Source organism: Podarcis filfolensis (assembly GCF_964270895.1).
Source record: "Podarcis filfolensis genome assembly, chromosome: 3".
In the NCBI taxonomy this organism is placed as follows: domain Eukaryota; kingdom Metazoa; phylum Chordata; class Lepidosauria; order Squamata; family Lacertidae; genus Podarcis; species Podarcis filfolensis.
The window spans coordinates 83,033,787-83,046,333 of NC_139606.1; the positions used below are offsets into that span (position 1 = coordinate 83,033,787).

Sequence of the window (12,547 nt, forward strand, 5' to 3'; positions counted from 1 at the left end):
AGTTCTGTTGTGCATGTAGAAATCCTAAAACTGATAGACTGAGTTACCACTCAGTTTCTGATCAATTTTGACCAGATGCTTTTGAGTTTGTGGCAATGGAACATTTAGATATGCATGTCCATCATTCAACCATTTTGTCCTACTAATTTGTTAAAACTAGGGGCAGTGTGGCTTATCTCTGGAATTTGAAGTTCAGTGAACATCTTGCATTCATAATAATTATATCTGACTATAAATGCTAACAAGTCATCTCTAATTAGGAGACTTGAATATTTTCACTTAAATACATGGCTTTTGAAATGCAGAAATTTAAGATTTTGAAAAGTTGGCTGTAGGGCAGGGGAACTGACCTTTGTGATGACATTTAAAATCTGTGGGTAGTAAGCTGATGTTTCTTGGTGAAAAGGCCAAAAACAGATACTTTCAAGGGCTTATTTTGCGGTTGTGAATTCAAAATCAAATTTAAGTTTTTAGGGCTGTCTCAGCTCTACATGTAAGTTATCCAGAGAGAGGAAAGGGTGTGTCTGTCTTTTCAGTCCAGCAATGGAGCAATAAACAGAGCATAAACTTGGCAGTGACTTAAGTAACTAGAACCATTTTAATGTAAAATGCAATATAGGGGCTGACAGGGAAGAAATTATAATAACAAGGTTTGTTCCTTATAAGAACGATGAAGGAGATGAATTTCATATACTTTTATAAGGGAATATTTGGATTGCTATGAAGAATGACTAGGTTGGAAATTTGCTGCTTAATGATGTATTGCTTCATTTGTCGTTCACATTTTGCATGATATTCACATGTCTCCATAGTCCTTTTTGTTTAATATGTCACCTGAACTGAGGTTCGTGGTTAAGGTCTTAGCTAACTATGAGCTGTAACCAAGACCAAGCCTTGGTTCAATTCAGTCTGCTCCTCCACATGCAGCTGCTGGGTGACCTTGGGCTAGTCACACTTCTCTGAAGTCTCTCAGCCCCACTCACCTCACAGAGTGTTTGTTGTGGTGGAGGAAGGGAAAAAGAGAATGTTAGCCGCTTTGAGACTCCTTTGGGTAGTGATAAAGCAGGATATCAAATCCAAACTCTTCCTCTTCTTCTTCTTCTTCTTCAGCTTCCACCATGTGTTTACTTCTGCCTCATGGGCAGGCTGGCACTGCAGTGGTACTAGCCATGATGGGTACGCTCAGCTTCCACAGTTGGAGGCAGTAATTCTTCTGAATGCCAGTTGTTGGAAACTGCAAGAAGGGAAAGTGCTGTTGTGCTCCGGTCCTGCTTGTGGGTCTCCCACATGTATCTGATCGGCCACTGGATTCCTGGAACAGGATTCCTGGACTAGAAGGGCTGTTGCCCTGATTCAACAGGCTCTTCTTACATTCTTAACTGCTATTTTATTACTTGTCTCATGCCACTACAGTAACGATTAAACATCAGAAGAACCACATGGGCAGGCCTAGAGACCCTTATTGTTTCAGCTTAAAAACTTTACGGTGGCAGCATAGGACCAAGTCATGGATAAGTAGTTCTTTGAAGGCTAGGACAAAGAAAGTGCTATCAGTAACTGTGCCTAAGCTGTGATGTAACTTAAGGACTAGTGCTGGCTGCTCTGCACTCGGGTGAAATTATGTCATGGTGATTTTAAAGCAGCAGCATTCTAGATATGTTTTATTTTTCAGCAGCACTAACCCGAGGTTTCTCAACTTGTTTTTCCTAGTGTGGTAAAGCACTCCCTGGTCTCTCAAAGCAAGAAGATTGCTGTGGGACTGTGGGTACTTCCTGGGGCTTTAACAAATGCCAAAAATGTCCAAAGAAACCAGGTAAGTGTTTTTCAGATTTGTTTTCATCTTACCGTTCTGCACTATAATGTGCATATGTCAGCATATGTATGTCCTTTTCAGCATAGGGACATAAGGGTATGAGTAAAGCTTTGAGTTTTAAAAAATAGCGCTGTACGCTGCTATTGTTTTTCAGGAAGGCAATTAGTGTTTGGCAATGGTAGGAACAGAAACAGTACCCATTTAAGTAATTATTGTGGTACTCAGAATCATGGAAGTATGTTCACTCATAATGCAATGGCTAACAAAAGAGATTTTCTGCTTCTTTTATTTGGCTTCAGTCTAAATCTCCTTTGTCAATTTGCAAAAAAAAGAAAGAAAAAAGAAAGAAAACATTAATGTGCTTACTAATTTCCTATGAAGATGAGCAAATGCTCTCATTTCATAGATCCCAGATAAGCACTAAGAGGAAACTGAGTAAGCTGTTAACACTTTTGACATTAAGCTGGTATCCTTGCCTGGTAGTTGACTCATTCACAGGATGCTGATTCAGGGTCGCCTTATTCCCATGACATTTTGACGTTTTCCTTTACTAAAGTTGTATTATTTGTCAGACTGTAATCATGTTGGATGAAAAAAGGCTTTCCTTGGAATCTTTTATGGTTTTGAGCTTCATGACCTTGCCATGAGATTGACATATTTTTATAATGCCAATATAAAATATGAGAGCCAGTGTGGTGTACTGGTTAAGAGCGGTAGTCTCGTAATCTAGGGAACCGGGTTCGCGTCTCCGCTCCTCCACATGCAGCTGCTGGGTGACCTTGGGCCAGTCACACTTCTTTGAAGTCTCTCAGCCCCACTCACCTCACAGAGTGTTTGTTGTGGGGGAGGAAGGAAAAGTAGAATGTTAGCCGCTTTGAGACTCCTTAAAGGGAGTGAAAGGCGGGATATCAAATCCAAACTCTTCTTCTTCTCTTCTCTATGGGACCGAACTGTGCATGTTGTACCAAGTGATGATCAGCATCATTATTTAATGCATTTTGATGCTGCAAAGTATGAAAACGCAGGTTTGCAGCCTCTCTGTGGTGGGTGGTGTTGCACTTCCTGCATGGCTGGCAGAGGGGGGACGGACTGTTCCCTGCAAAGTGGTGATGCCACAGTTCAGGCTTGAGCTGGCCCTAGGGCCCATTCAGCAGCAGGGGCAGGACCTGGGCGTGAACCAGGTTGAAGACTGCTTTGTACTGGTCTGCAGAGGAAACCCTGGGCCACAGCTGCACCTATGTTCACACCGCCAGCTGATTCTCCTTCTCTCACTTTGTAAGATTGATTCTTTATCTGGATGGATATTGGCTACTGATTGAAAGAGCCATAAAGACATTTATCCATGGTTCAAATTGGCCAGTGCTAGTGGCTACCTTGATATGTCATTTTTTGTAATGCCCACATTCATCACAACTTTGTCATTGGGCAGTACCCATAGCGGATCTCCATAAGGGGTCTTGGATGAGGCATGCTAAGACCTCAGCCATAGCTTGGGGGGAGCAGGTACCACAAACCAACATTGCTGTTGTACCCAACTGTCTGGCCCACACCGTGGTGGAACCTTTCCATTGGCAACTTCTCCTGATTTCAGCAGGTGGGCTGGAGGGAGATATTGGGTCAGTAGTTGGGCTGCCCAGTTCATGGATCCTTTCCTTCTGCGACAGCAAACCCCGGAGTACTTTAAACAATAAAGTTGTTTAACCCCACATTCTGCCTCAGACTGCAATAGTTCTTCAAATGATCCCTACAAGCCAAAGTATGTTAAGAGCAGATTGTAGTGTGGATATGTGGAAGTAGACTTCTAAAAAGAGTTTTAAATAGAGAGTGCTGCAACAAAAAATGTTGCAGTGTACCTGTGGTCCATAAGATCCAAGCAAATGAGTGCAGAAATAACTGGGGGGGTGTGTGGAAACATTATAAATGTTGGGCCATTGTTCTCTGCTCTAATTCAGCTGCTTTTGGCATACAGCACACTGCTTTTTAAAAAGAGATCATGGACTTCAAAATGAACCCTTAAAGATAAAGATAGGTAGAATGCATCTCATTCTATGGCAGATAGAATGAACACACACTTTATGGGAAATGTGACCTTGCACAAGTTTTCAGAGAGATGGTGGCCCTGCCCTTGTAAACCTTTCTCTCACTCTCTTTCTCATACACGTACAGTGGTACCTCAGGTTACAAACACCTTGGGTTACAAACACTTTGGGTTACAGACTCTGCTAACCCGGAAATAGTACCTCGGGTTAAGAACTTTACCTCAGGATGAGAACAGAAATTGCGTGGCGGCTGCGCAGTGGCAGCGGGAGGCCCTATTGGCAAAAGTGGTACCTTAGGTTAAGAACGGTTTCAGGTTAAGAACGGACCTCCGGAACAAATTAAGTTAGTAACCAGAGGTACCACTGTATATATGGGTTGTGGGCATACATTTCAACAGGTACCATGGCTCTTCAAAATTTCAACAGCATGATGTAACCTTTATGGGCCAGATTTGGTCGATTTGGCATGGAATGCCTCAACAATGGTTTTAAATAGGGTTACAAACCTAGTTTTGCAGCTTAGCCTTAACCATAGTCACCTGATTTAGATATCATGACAAGCAAGACTTAGAACAGCGTAGAGGAAGGACTCAATGTGTATGAGAGCAGTCAAAGAAGGGGGAGCATGTGAACTCATGGCACTTTCCTGACCTTGTAGACTCTGGTTTGGAGGATTGTATCACTTGGTAATTTCCTTTTTTTTTTTAATCTTCAAATTTAGCTTACCCTGGATATAGCCAAGTGGTGGATTGTCCACAAGGTTACAAAAGAATTAATGCTACTTTTTGTCAAGGTAAGATGTTTTCAGCATTTGTTTTGAGCAGGAATGGGGTTCTGTGGCTCTACAGATGTAGTTCAACAGCCGATCGTTGTATCCCAACATCTGGAGGGCCACGGGTTCCCCACCCATGGTTTTGAATAATTCTGTTGAGCTAAAATAAATTGTGTGCATTTCTCAATTTACTTAAATGCATACTATGAATAAATCTGTTATGTCAGTTTCATTTGCAGGAGGTGGGGTAGTCGTGTTAGTTGTAATTAAGTAGAAAATATTGCCTGTTTGATAAATGAAATCACTCAAGACTTATATGGCTCATCATTTGCATTTATTGTTGGAAATATTTATAGCCCGCCTGTCCATTCCCAGTAACAACACCAAGTCAACTTAAAGTCAACATAATTAAAATCACTATACACTGACACACATTAAGAAAAAATATATAGTGAGTTTAGGAATTCACACAAGCCAGAATTAAATTAGTTTTATCTCATGATGGAATACCATCAGAAAGTAGATCTGCTTTGTAAGAAAATTCCAGAGTCGGAGTGCCCCTATGGAGATGGCCCACTTCTGTGTACCTCTGAGTAACTACTAACTGTGCTTATGGTGCTGGTGGTTTCAGAATATTGCAGGAGGACATGGCCCATTGGATGTTCTAGTCTTAAACCATTAGTGGTTTAAAGGTAATGACCAGCTCTTTGAACAGTAAGAGCTGTTCGACAGTGGAATTTGCTGCCAAGGAGTGTGGTGGAGTCTCCTTCTTTGGAGGTCTTTAAGCAGAGGCTTGACAACCATATGTCAGGAGTGCTCTGATGGTGTTTCCTGCTTGGCAGGGGGTTGGACTCGATGGCCCTTGTGGTCTCTTCCAACTCTATGATTCTATGATTCTATGAATAGACCCTGTAATTGGAAATAATGGAAGGTGTTAATAGTTAGGTCATATGATACAAATACCTACCCCCAATCAAAATTTGAAACTACTGTTTCCTGTGTTATAAAATACATCAAACAGAATCACACATTACAAAAGAAAGCTCAGGCTAGAGACAGCGAAGTGGTTTGACCATTTGAGTTTCAATAGCGAAGCTGGCGCTAAATTTCTAGAATGGATAAATCTCTTTCAGAGCAAATATTTTAGGTACTGTATTTTCAAAGCAATTCCATGGCCATCCTGCCACCAGACAGCTAATATCATATTCAGGGCAGCTGAAGGAAAAGAATGCTTTCTTCTCTCCTGCAGAACATCTAACTCCCCATCTTGGAGACTTCTCTAAACATCTAATTGCTCTAATGTTTCTTCAATCAAAAGCCTTCTCCGTTTACAAACCATATGTGGTAGCAGCATGATTAACAACCACCTCCTGATTATTTCCTTTCATTTCAGTGAACTAATGCAATGAAACAAATCTCTTACTGATGGTGTGTTATGAACAACAAAGAACCGTCTGTTTGCAGATTAAGTTTTAACAGTTTAGTAGGACATCTTAGGTTATCTAACCAAGATTTCTCTCTTCCTTCAGCGATGTAACAATTGTCTTTCATTTGAATAAAAGTTTTGCTTATACATGCACAGGTAAATCCTAAGCTGCTGTGAAACCCAAATGAACATGCGCATATTAGACTTCATATTTTGAAATCCATATGGGATGAAGGGCAGCATATATGTATTGTAAATAATAAATACATACATATTGATCAGAGCATTACATGCAGCTTCTAATATCTGGGCACAAAGTATATCGGTGGTATTAAGGAGTGGGTTAACAATATTTTAGGGGAATTGCACTGTATTTTTCTACCTTTTTTAATACTGAAAAGGAAGGGGGAAATGCATTTTGATATGTTTTTATTAACGGAAAAGAGAAGCTGAATTAAAAGAACAGCTGGTGAAAGGCTTGGCTTTTCATTTTCAGGAGGAAAGCATTTTGCCAATAGAACACTCTCTTAAAAATGTGTACACTTGAGAACTGGAAAAGTACCTGGATGGAGGTGGTTTTAGTAGGAAAACCACTCTTTTCTCTCCCTCCCTCCCCCCGAACCAGCTTATATTTGAGTGACAGTCAACATTAGCCATACTCAAAGTAGATGCATTTGGCAATTAGGTGGGAATGATTAGTTTGTATTACGGAAGAGAGAAACTTGCTTTGTGAATATGGTTTAATTCATTACAAAGGGTGACCACATATGAGATGGATTTCAGTTTGTCCGCTCTGAGTAAAAGTTAGTTGACTAGAACCTGCTAAAATGAATCAAAAGTAGTCATGTCTATTAATTTCAGTAGGTATACTCTGAGTAAGACTAGCACTGAATACTATCCTGTGATAAAACAGTTTTCTAAAAAGTCAGAAATTCTGAACAGATGACTTGTGCATGGTTACTAAACACAAATAACATTCTTTTTTATTCTTTACGATGTGGGTGTAGGGAAGTGACTATCCCATGCAGAAATAATACATATTGATGGTAAAGTTATCATGTTTGCAGTGATAGTTAGGCATGGGTTTGCAAACTGTGGCTTGGTATCACAGTGGATAGCAGTAATATCAGTACAGATTTAATTCTAACCACAGTTTGCACTGAGATTGAAACTAAGGAGGGGGATGCTCAAATGAGGAGGAGGAAGTGGGAGGTGTGTGTGATGCTTTTGATTGCTGGGCCATAGTCAGACATTCAGGAAGCATTACTTACTTGATCCTCATATCATGGTGCAACCATCCAGTCAATCTTATACAGGAACAAAAATCCATCTCTGAGTCTCCATTGGGGGGAGGGGAGTAAGAACAATTGTGTTAAAGGACCAGTGTTTGAGATCCATTTTGTAATAGTTTGTATGGTTCTTCTGTTAGTTGTAGTTAAGCCACAGCAGCCTCTTTCAAAAGACTGTACCGAACATACGCCTTGAACTGAACATTGTAGAACATTGTAGAAAATACTTATATCAGCCTCTAGAATGTAATTTGTATAGTGAAGCTTTTACCTCTATCTTCAGTACATTGTATTTTATTTTATTGCTATGACTAGTTGCTGATGCAAATAAAGATTCTTCTGATCTGATCTTGCATCATTTCTGAATGCAGCTTCCAGATCCTAGACAGAATAAGAGTTTTGTTGAGCATAATTTGTGCCCCTTTAAACGTGGAAGATACAGAAAGAAGTTTCATTTCCCACTTTAATAGTTTTAGTTTTGCTTTGGTTTAGTGTCATTAACCGCCATTCCACATCAATAAAAAATTAAGCATTTCCCCCCAAAAAATAATGTGATAAAAATAGTTTTTTATCTCACTATGTTGCCAAATCCTCTGGCAAACATTTGGCAACTTATAACTGTAGGGATGAACAAAGACAGAATCATTTTCCTTTTACGTCCTTCTACTGAGAACTGAAAATGAAACGTGGCAAAATATTTTTTTCTTGCATTAGAGAAATGCATACTTATCTGGGTATGTAGGCCAGAAAGAAAGAAAGAATTTTCATTCACAAGCTCATTTTAGTGTATGCTATTTCTTAGCTGAATCTGTCCTGTTAGATTTTGTATCTTTGTAACCGACCTGCTAAAGTAATTATAATAAGACAGCTTATTTGTAAACTTTGTTCATTCATACATTTAAAATTCCTCAAAGCTGCTTGTAATAATAATAAAATAACAATAAAATCTTAAGTACCAATCTATCATAAGCAAAACAAAGCTGTAAAATAGTAAATTTAGATATATGATAAGCCTGAAATGTGTAAGATAAATTATTATATACAATAGTAGCTTGCTTTTATTTAGTAGAGGTTAAGTAATAAAGAGATGCCAAATTATATAACTCATTATGGTAGAGAGTGTAATCAATGTCTGTTACAGTGGGATATTGTGGCTGGGTGTAGCCAACTAAAATTTTAATTTTCTGTAGTCCCATGCACATCATTTATTTTGCATATGTTATTTGAAACTATAGTTACAAGGGTGGGGTAGTTCTTTGTGCCCAAGTTTTATTAAAGGGATTTGAAATACACTTCTTGTGTATTGCCATTCAAGTCTCGTCCTAAACAGAAAAAGGCTAAGCCAATTCCAATGCAAATAATTGACTTAAGTCTATGTGAGATTTCCAGAGAAATTTATTTGAACATAACTTCAAGGCTGAACATTCACAAAAGCTAGTTTACAAAATGGAGCAAAAGTCCTTCTCAGAACCTACATTTAAATAGGATAATGGAACTTTTCCTGTGGATTTGTGTTAATCTAATGATAAAGCAATTACTACATGAAAAGGTACTGTGAAGTGGTGCTCAGTTTATTGTCTCACCCCAACACTCTCCCATTTTTATTTTTATTTTTGATAGCATTAAAAACAATAATTGTTTGTAGAACAACAGGACAATTTTGCTTACCTTCATATATGATGCATGGAATTTAATGTGTTTCCCCATACTGTATCATCCTTTGAAGCACTTCCTATTGGCTAAAGTAGTATCTGTCTCATTTTACTCTTAGTGTCACTTTCCAGAGAGATAGCCATGTTAGGATATTGCAGCAAAAACAGAACAATGCATTTGTTTAGGCTTCAAGGTGCCACCACACTTTTTTGTGTGTGGAACTGCTGCACTCAGTGAGCTATGTAGCTTAGACAGAAGTAATTGATCTTCACCTCAAGTTTGTGAAACCCTGCATTTTGTCCCCTGTACAAGTATAAGTGTGAATGGCACAGTTCTGATTTGACCTAGCGTATCATCACTGTATGCTGGAATCGTAGAAATGTTATGATGGTAGTGTCAGACCCAGCTCCTGCCAATTCAGAGGGTGGGGTCCTGAGAGCAGGGTAAAGCTGCTTGTAATGAAGTGAAGGTAAGCCAGAGGTGAAGAGAATCAGGTCTGTCAGTATCTCCTTTTTTGCTCACATGACTAACAAATTATGGGAGTTCTGCACTCACCCTTGAAAAAAATTGCCAGGATAGCTACAGAGCAAATCTGACCTAGTGCTATTTCTTAGAGATTAGCTCTTACTGAGTGATCTGCTGTGGCTTATTATCTGGAAAGCTGCTCAGCTGGCCTGGCTTATTACCCTGTAGTTTCCTCTATTGCTTGAACCTGGATAGTACATTTTAGGCTGAATCTTCTGCCTGACATCTTTCATGCTGCAGGTTCAAGACCTGCTAGAATTACTGGGACTGCACTCTTGGGAATGAGGATACTGCCGCCACCCAACCCTCGTAAGCCACTGCTGCATATTATAGGCTTTGAGGCCTGGTAGGCCAGGCAGATGGCTATGGTGGCAGTATATGCTACTAGGACTGTGGTGTAAATAACCATCAGCCAGTTTTTGCAACTGGTTAAGTCCGTATATTATTCTCCTTATTGAACATTCTGGATTCCATCTTTCTTCCTCAGTTTTTTTAAAAATATAAAACTTCCCACGAAGAGCAGCAAACGTGCTTCAGGTTTGTTATCTTGGTGGCTCACTTGAATTATAAATTCAGTAGGTGGCCTTGAGCACATTTCTTCTCTCTGTATCAGTTCTTCATCTGCAGAAATGACTATCTTATACAACCATTGTGAGGAAAATTAAGGTATAAATGCTAATGCCAAATTAATGCTATGTTTTATTTAAGACCACGTAACTGATATTTTATTTGCCATACAGATTCTTTTGACCTTGTAACTCAGAATTGATCTGAACTTGAAACACTTGACATCCAAGCAGGGCAGCATACATAATTCCCACTCATTTTATCCTCATAACCCTTGAGAGATGGGTTGGTGTAAGGATGGTGACTGGCCCAAAGTGCATCAATGGCATGTCAAAGCTGATTTGTGATGTGAACCTGGGGGGGGGGGCTGGCATAAGTCCAGCTCTGTAGCCATTACACTATACCACCAGAAAGATTCCGATTGGGTTTGAATTATAAGTACCTATTGGTTGGTGTCCTTTTAATCAGAGGGAGTATTTCCAAAGTTTCCCTATACACAGTACTGTCCTAAGAGCAGCTACTGTAGTGACATTAACACCTACCTAAATTATTGCCTATCAAAGTTATACCCAGACCCTCCCGCCTTCAGACTGTTTTTTAGATATCAACCTTACTTTGTGGCTTCATTTGATAAAGACGGGCAAATGAAAAAAAGCTTAAGAGCTGTTAAGCTATTTTTAACACAACCTTCATCTCATCCAGTTTCCATTTCCAGCTGCCTTGACAGGTTGATTTCAGTATAATTTACACAGCTGGACAGGACTGCGGGTGGCCGGACATGTTGTTAGGTAGGTGGTCGCCTAACCACAGGGTGAAATTAGTATGCAATGGGCTCTTTGCCTAAAGTATTGAAGCAGTGATCATTCTAAAATGTGCATCTCACCCCCCCCACAAAGAAGGCATTTAAGGTTTGTTATTAATTTGTGGGTGCTTCGTTTGGTGTTTAAATAGCATTTCATAATACAGGACTCGATATCAGTACAACAGCTTCCTGATGGACTCACCAAGAAACCACATCTAATGCACACTTGCTAAAACTTGTTAAATTATACCGCCACCAACACAACTATCCATGAGCAGCAGACAGCACCAGTGTTTTATTGTCTGCTATCCAACATGCCTGAAGAAGACTGAATTTTTAAATGATACTTAACTTATTTATTAATGGTACTTGTATTCTGCCATTCTGCCAAAGATGCTACAGAGCAGTTTGCATACAATCAATCAAGACAATCCTTACATGGAAGCTTGCATTCTAAAAAAACCCTCACACAAAAGGAAAAGGGAGGGAGGAAAGAGGAAAATCAAAATTCATGCCTCATTTATAAACTGTCATGCCAGTTGGCACAATTCAGGGGCAGGAGATGCCTGATGGAGCTGGGCCTCCAGCAAACTGGTGCAATGAGCCCTGGTTCCTAGCTCTCCCACTAAGGCAGTCTGATGGAGTCGCTGCCCCCAGGTAGCAGCTGAGAGAGAGGAGGATTGATGCAGCCAATGGAAGAACCCTGCTTCCCAGCTCTCCCACTGCAGGAATAACTGTCCCCACCCCCCACCCCCAGATGACAGTATGGATGATATGGCAACCAGGGAGATATTTATGTTCTTAGTTGTTATCAGATGCTGACATCTCCTACCCGAATGATAGCCTTTCGAGCAGCATCACTGCCCTCCAAATTCACAGGGCTAATGAGAGCCATTATATCAAGCAGGAGGGTTCTAAAAATAAAGATCATTCTACAGACCATTGTTTCTCAAAACAGTGGACAACAACCACAAATCCTTTGAGTGCTTTCAGGTGGGTCTCAGTTCCATAGCCTGGCCAGTGCCTCCTTACTTCCTTGCTCTGCGCCTTTTGACTGAACCAATGGCAGTACCACCAACTATTTGCTCAATGAGGAAAAGTGACTGGGAGTCAGAGAATTTTAGGGGGTGGGAAGAGAAGGAATGAAGCTTTCTCGCTGAAGGGAAAGTGCCAGAGGTGGTGTTGAATAAAATTTGAAAGTGAGATAAAAGGTAAATACTCTATTATATATAAACAAACAAGGAAAAGAAAGACATAAAAGAGGAAAGCTGTTATTGGAAAAATAAATGAATGTAAAAGGACCAGAGACTAGGGATGAGAGAAAGTGGTAGTTTGTGGGAAGGAAGGTTGAGAATAAGGTGCTAGCTGAGTGTGAAAGGAGAATGAGAGATAAATTAAAGGAGCTGGGATAGGATAGAGAAGGCACCTGTCCAAAATGCAATGAGATTGTTCAAAATGGACCTCCTGATAGGATGGTATCTGCAGGTTGTTCTCTCCTGCAGAATGCAGTGGTTGGTTGGATATATAGAGGATGAAGCAATCTTTCATATTCCATCTCTGTTAAAAGTTCCATCATCTTGATAATAAAGCAAGCAGGCAACAGATAAGCAGATGTGTTTGTTTCTTCTTCCAGTCTCATATTTTAAATTCTTCTTTCTCCT

General features: G+C 40.0%; 1 protein-coding gene across 13 annotated transcripts in view; it reads left to right on the forward strand.

The window, feature by feature from the left end:
- The window catches only part of LTBP1 (latent transforming growth factor beta binding protein 1), a 177,022-nt gene that overhangs the window by 79,912 nt on the left and 84,563 nt on the right, over positions 1-12,547 (forward strand). For all 13 annotated transcript variants that reach the window (XM_083604175.1, XM_083604180.1, XM_083604181.1 and 10 more), the window contains 2 exons: positions 1,711-1,813; positions 4,574-4,645. In XM_083604175.1, the coding sequence (XP_083460301.1) occupies positions 1,711-1,813; positions 4,574-4,645 (175 nt within the window). The remainder of the gene's footprint in view (positions 1-1,710; positions 1,814-4,573; positions 4,646-12,547) is intronic.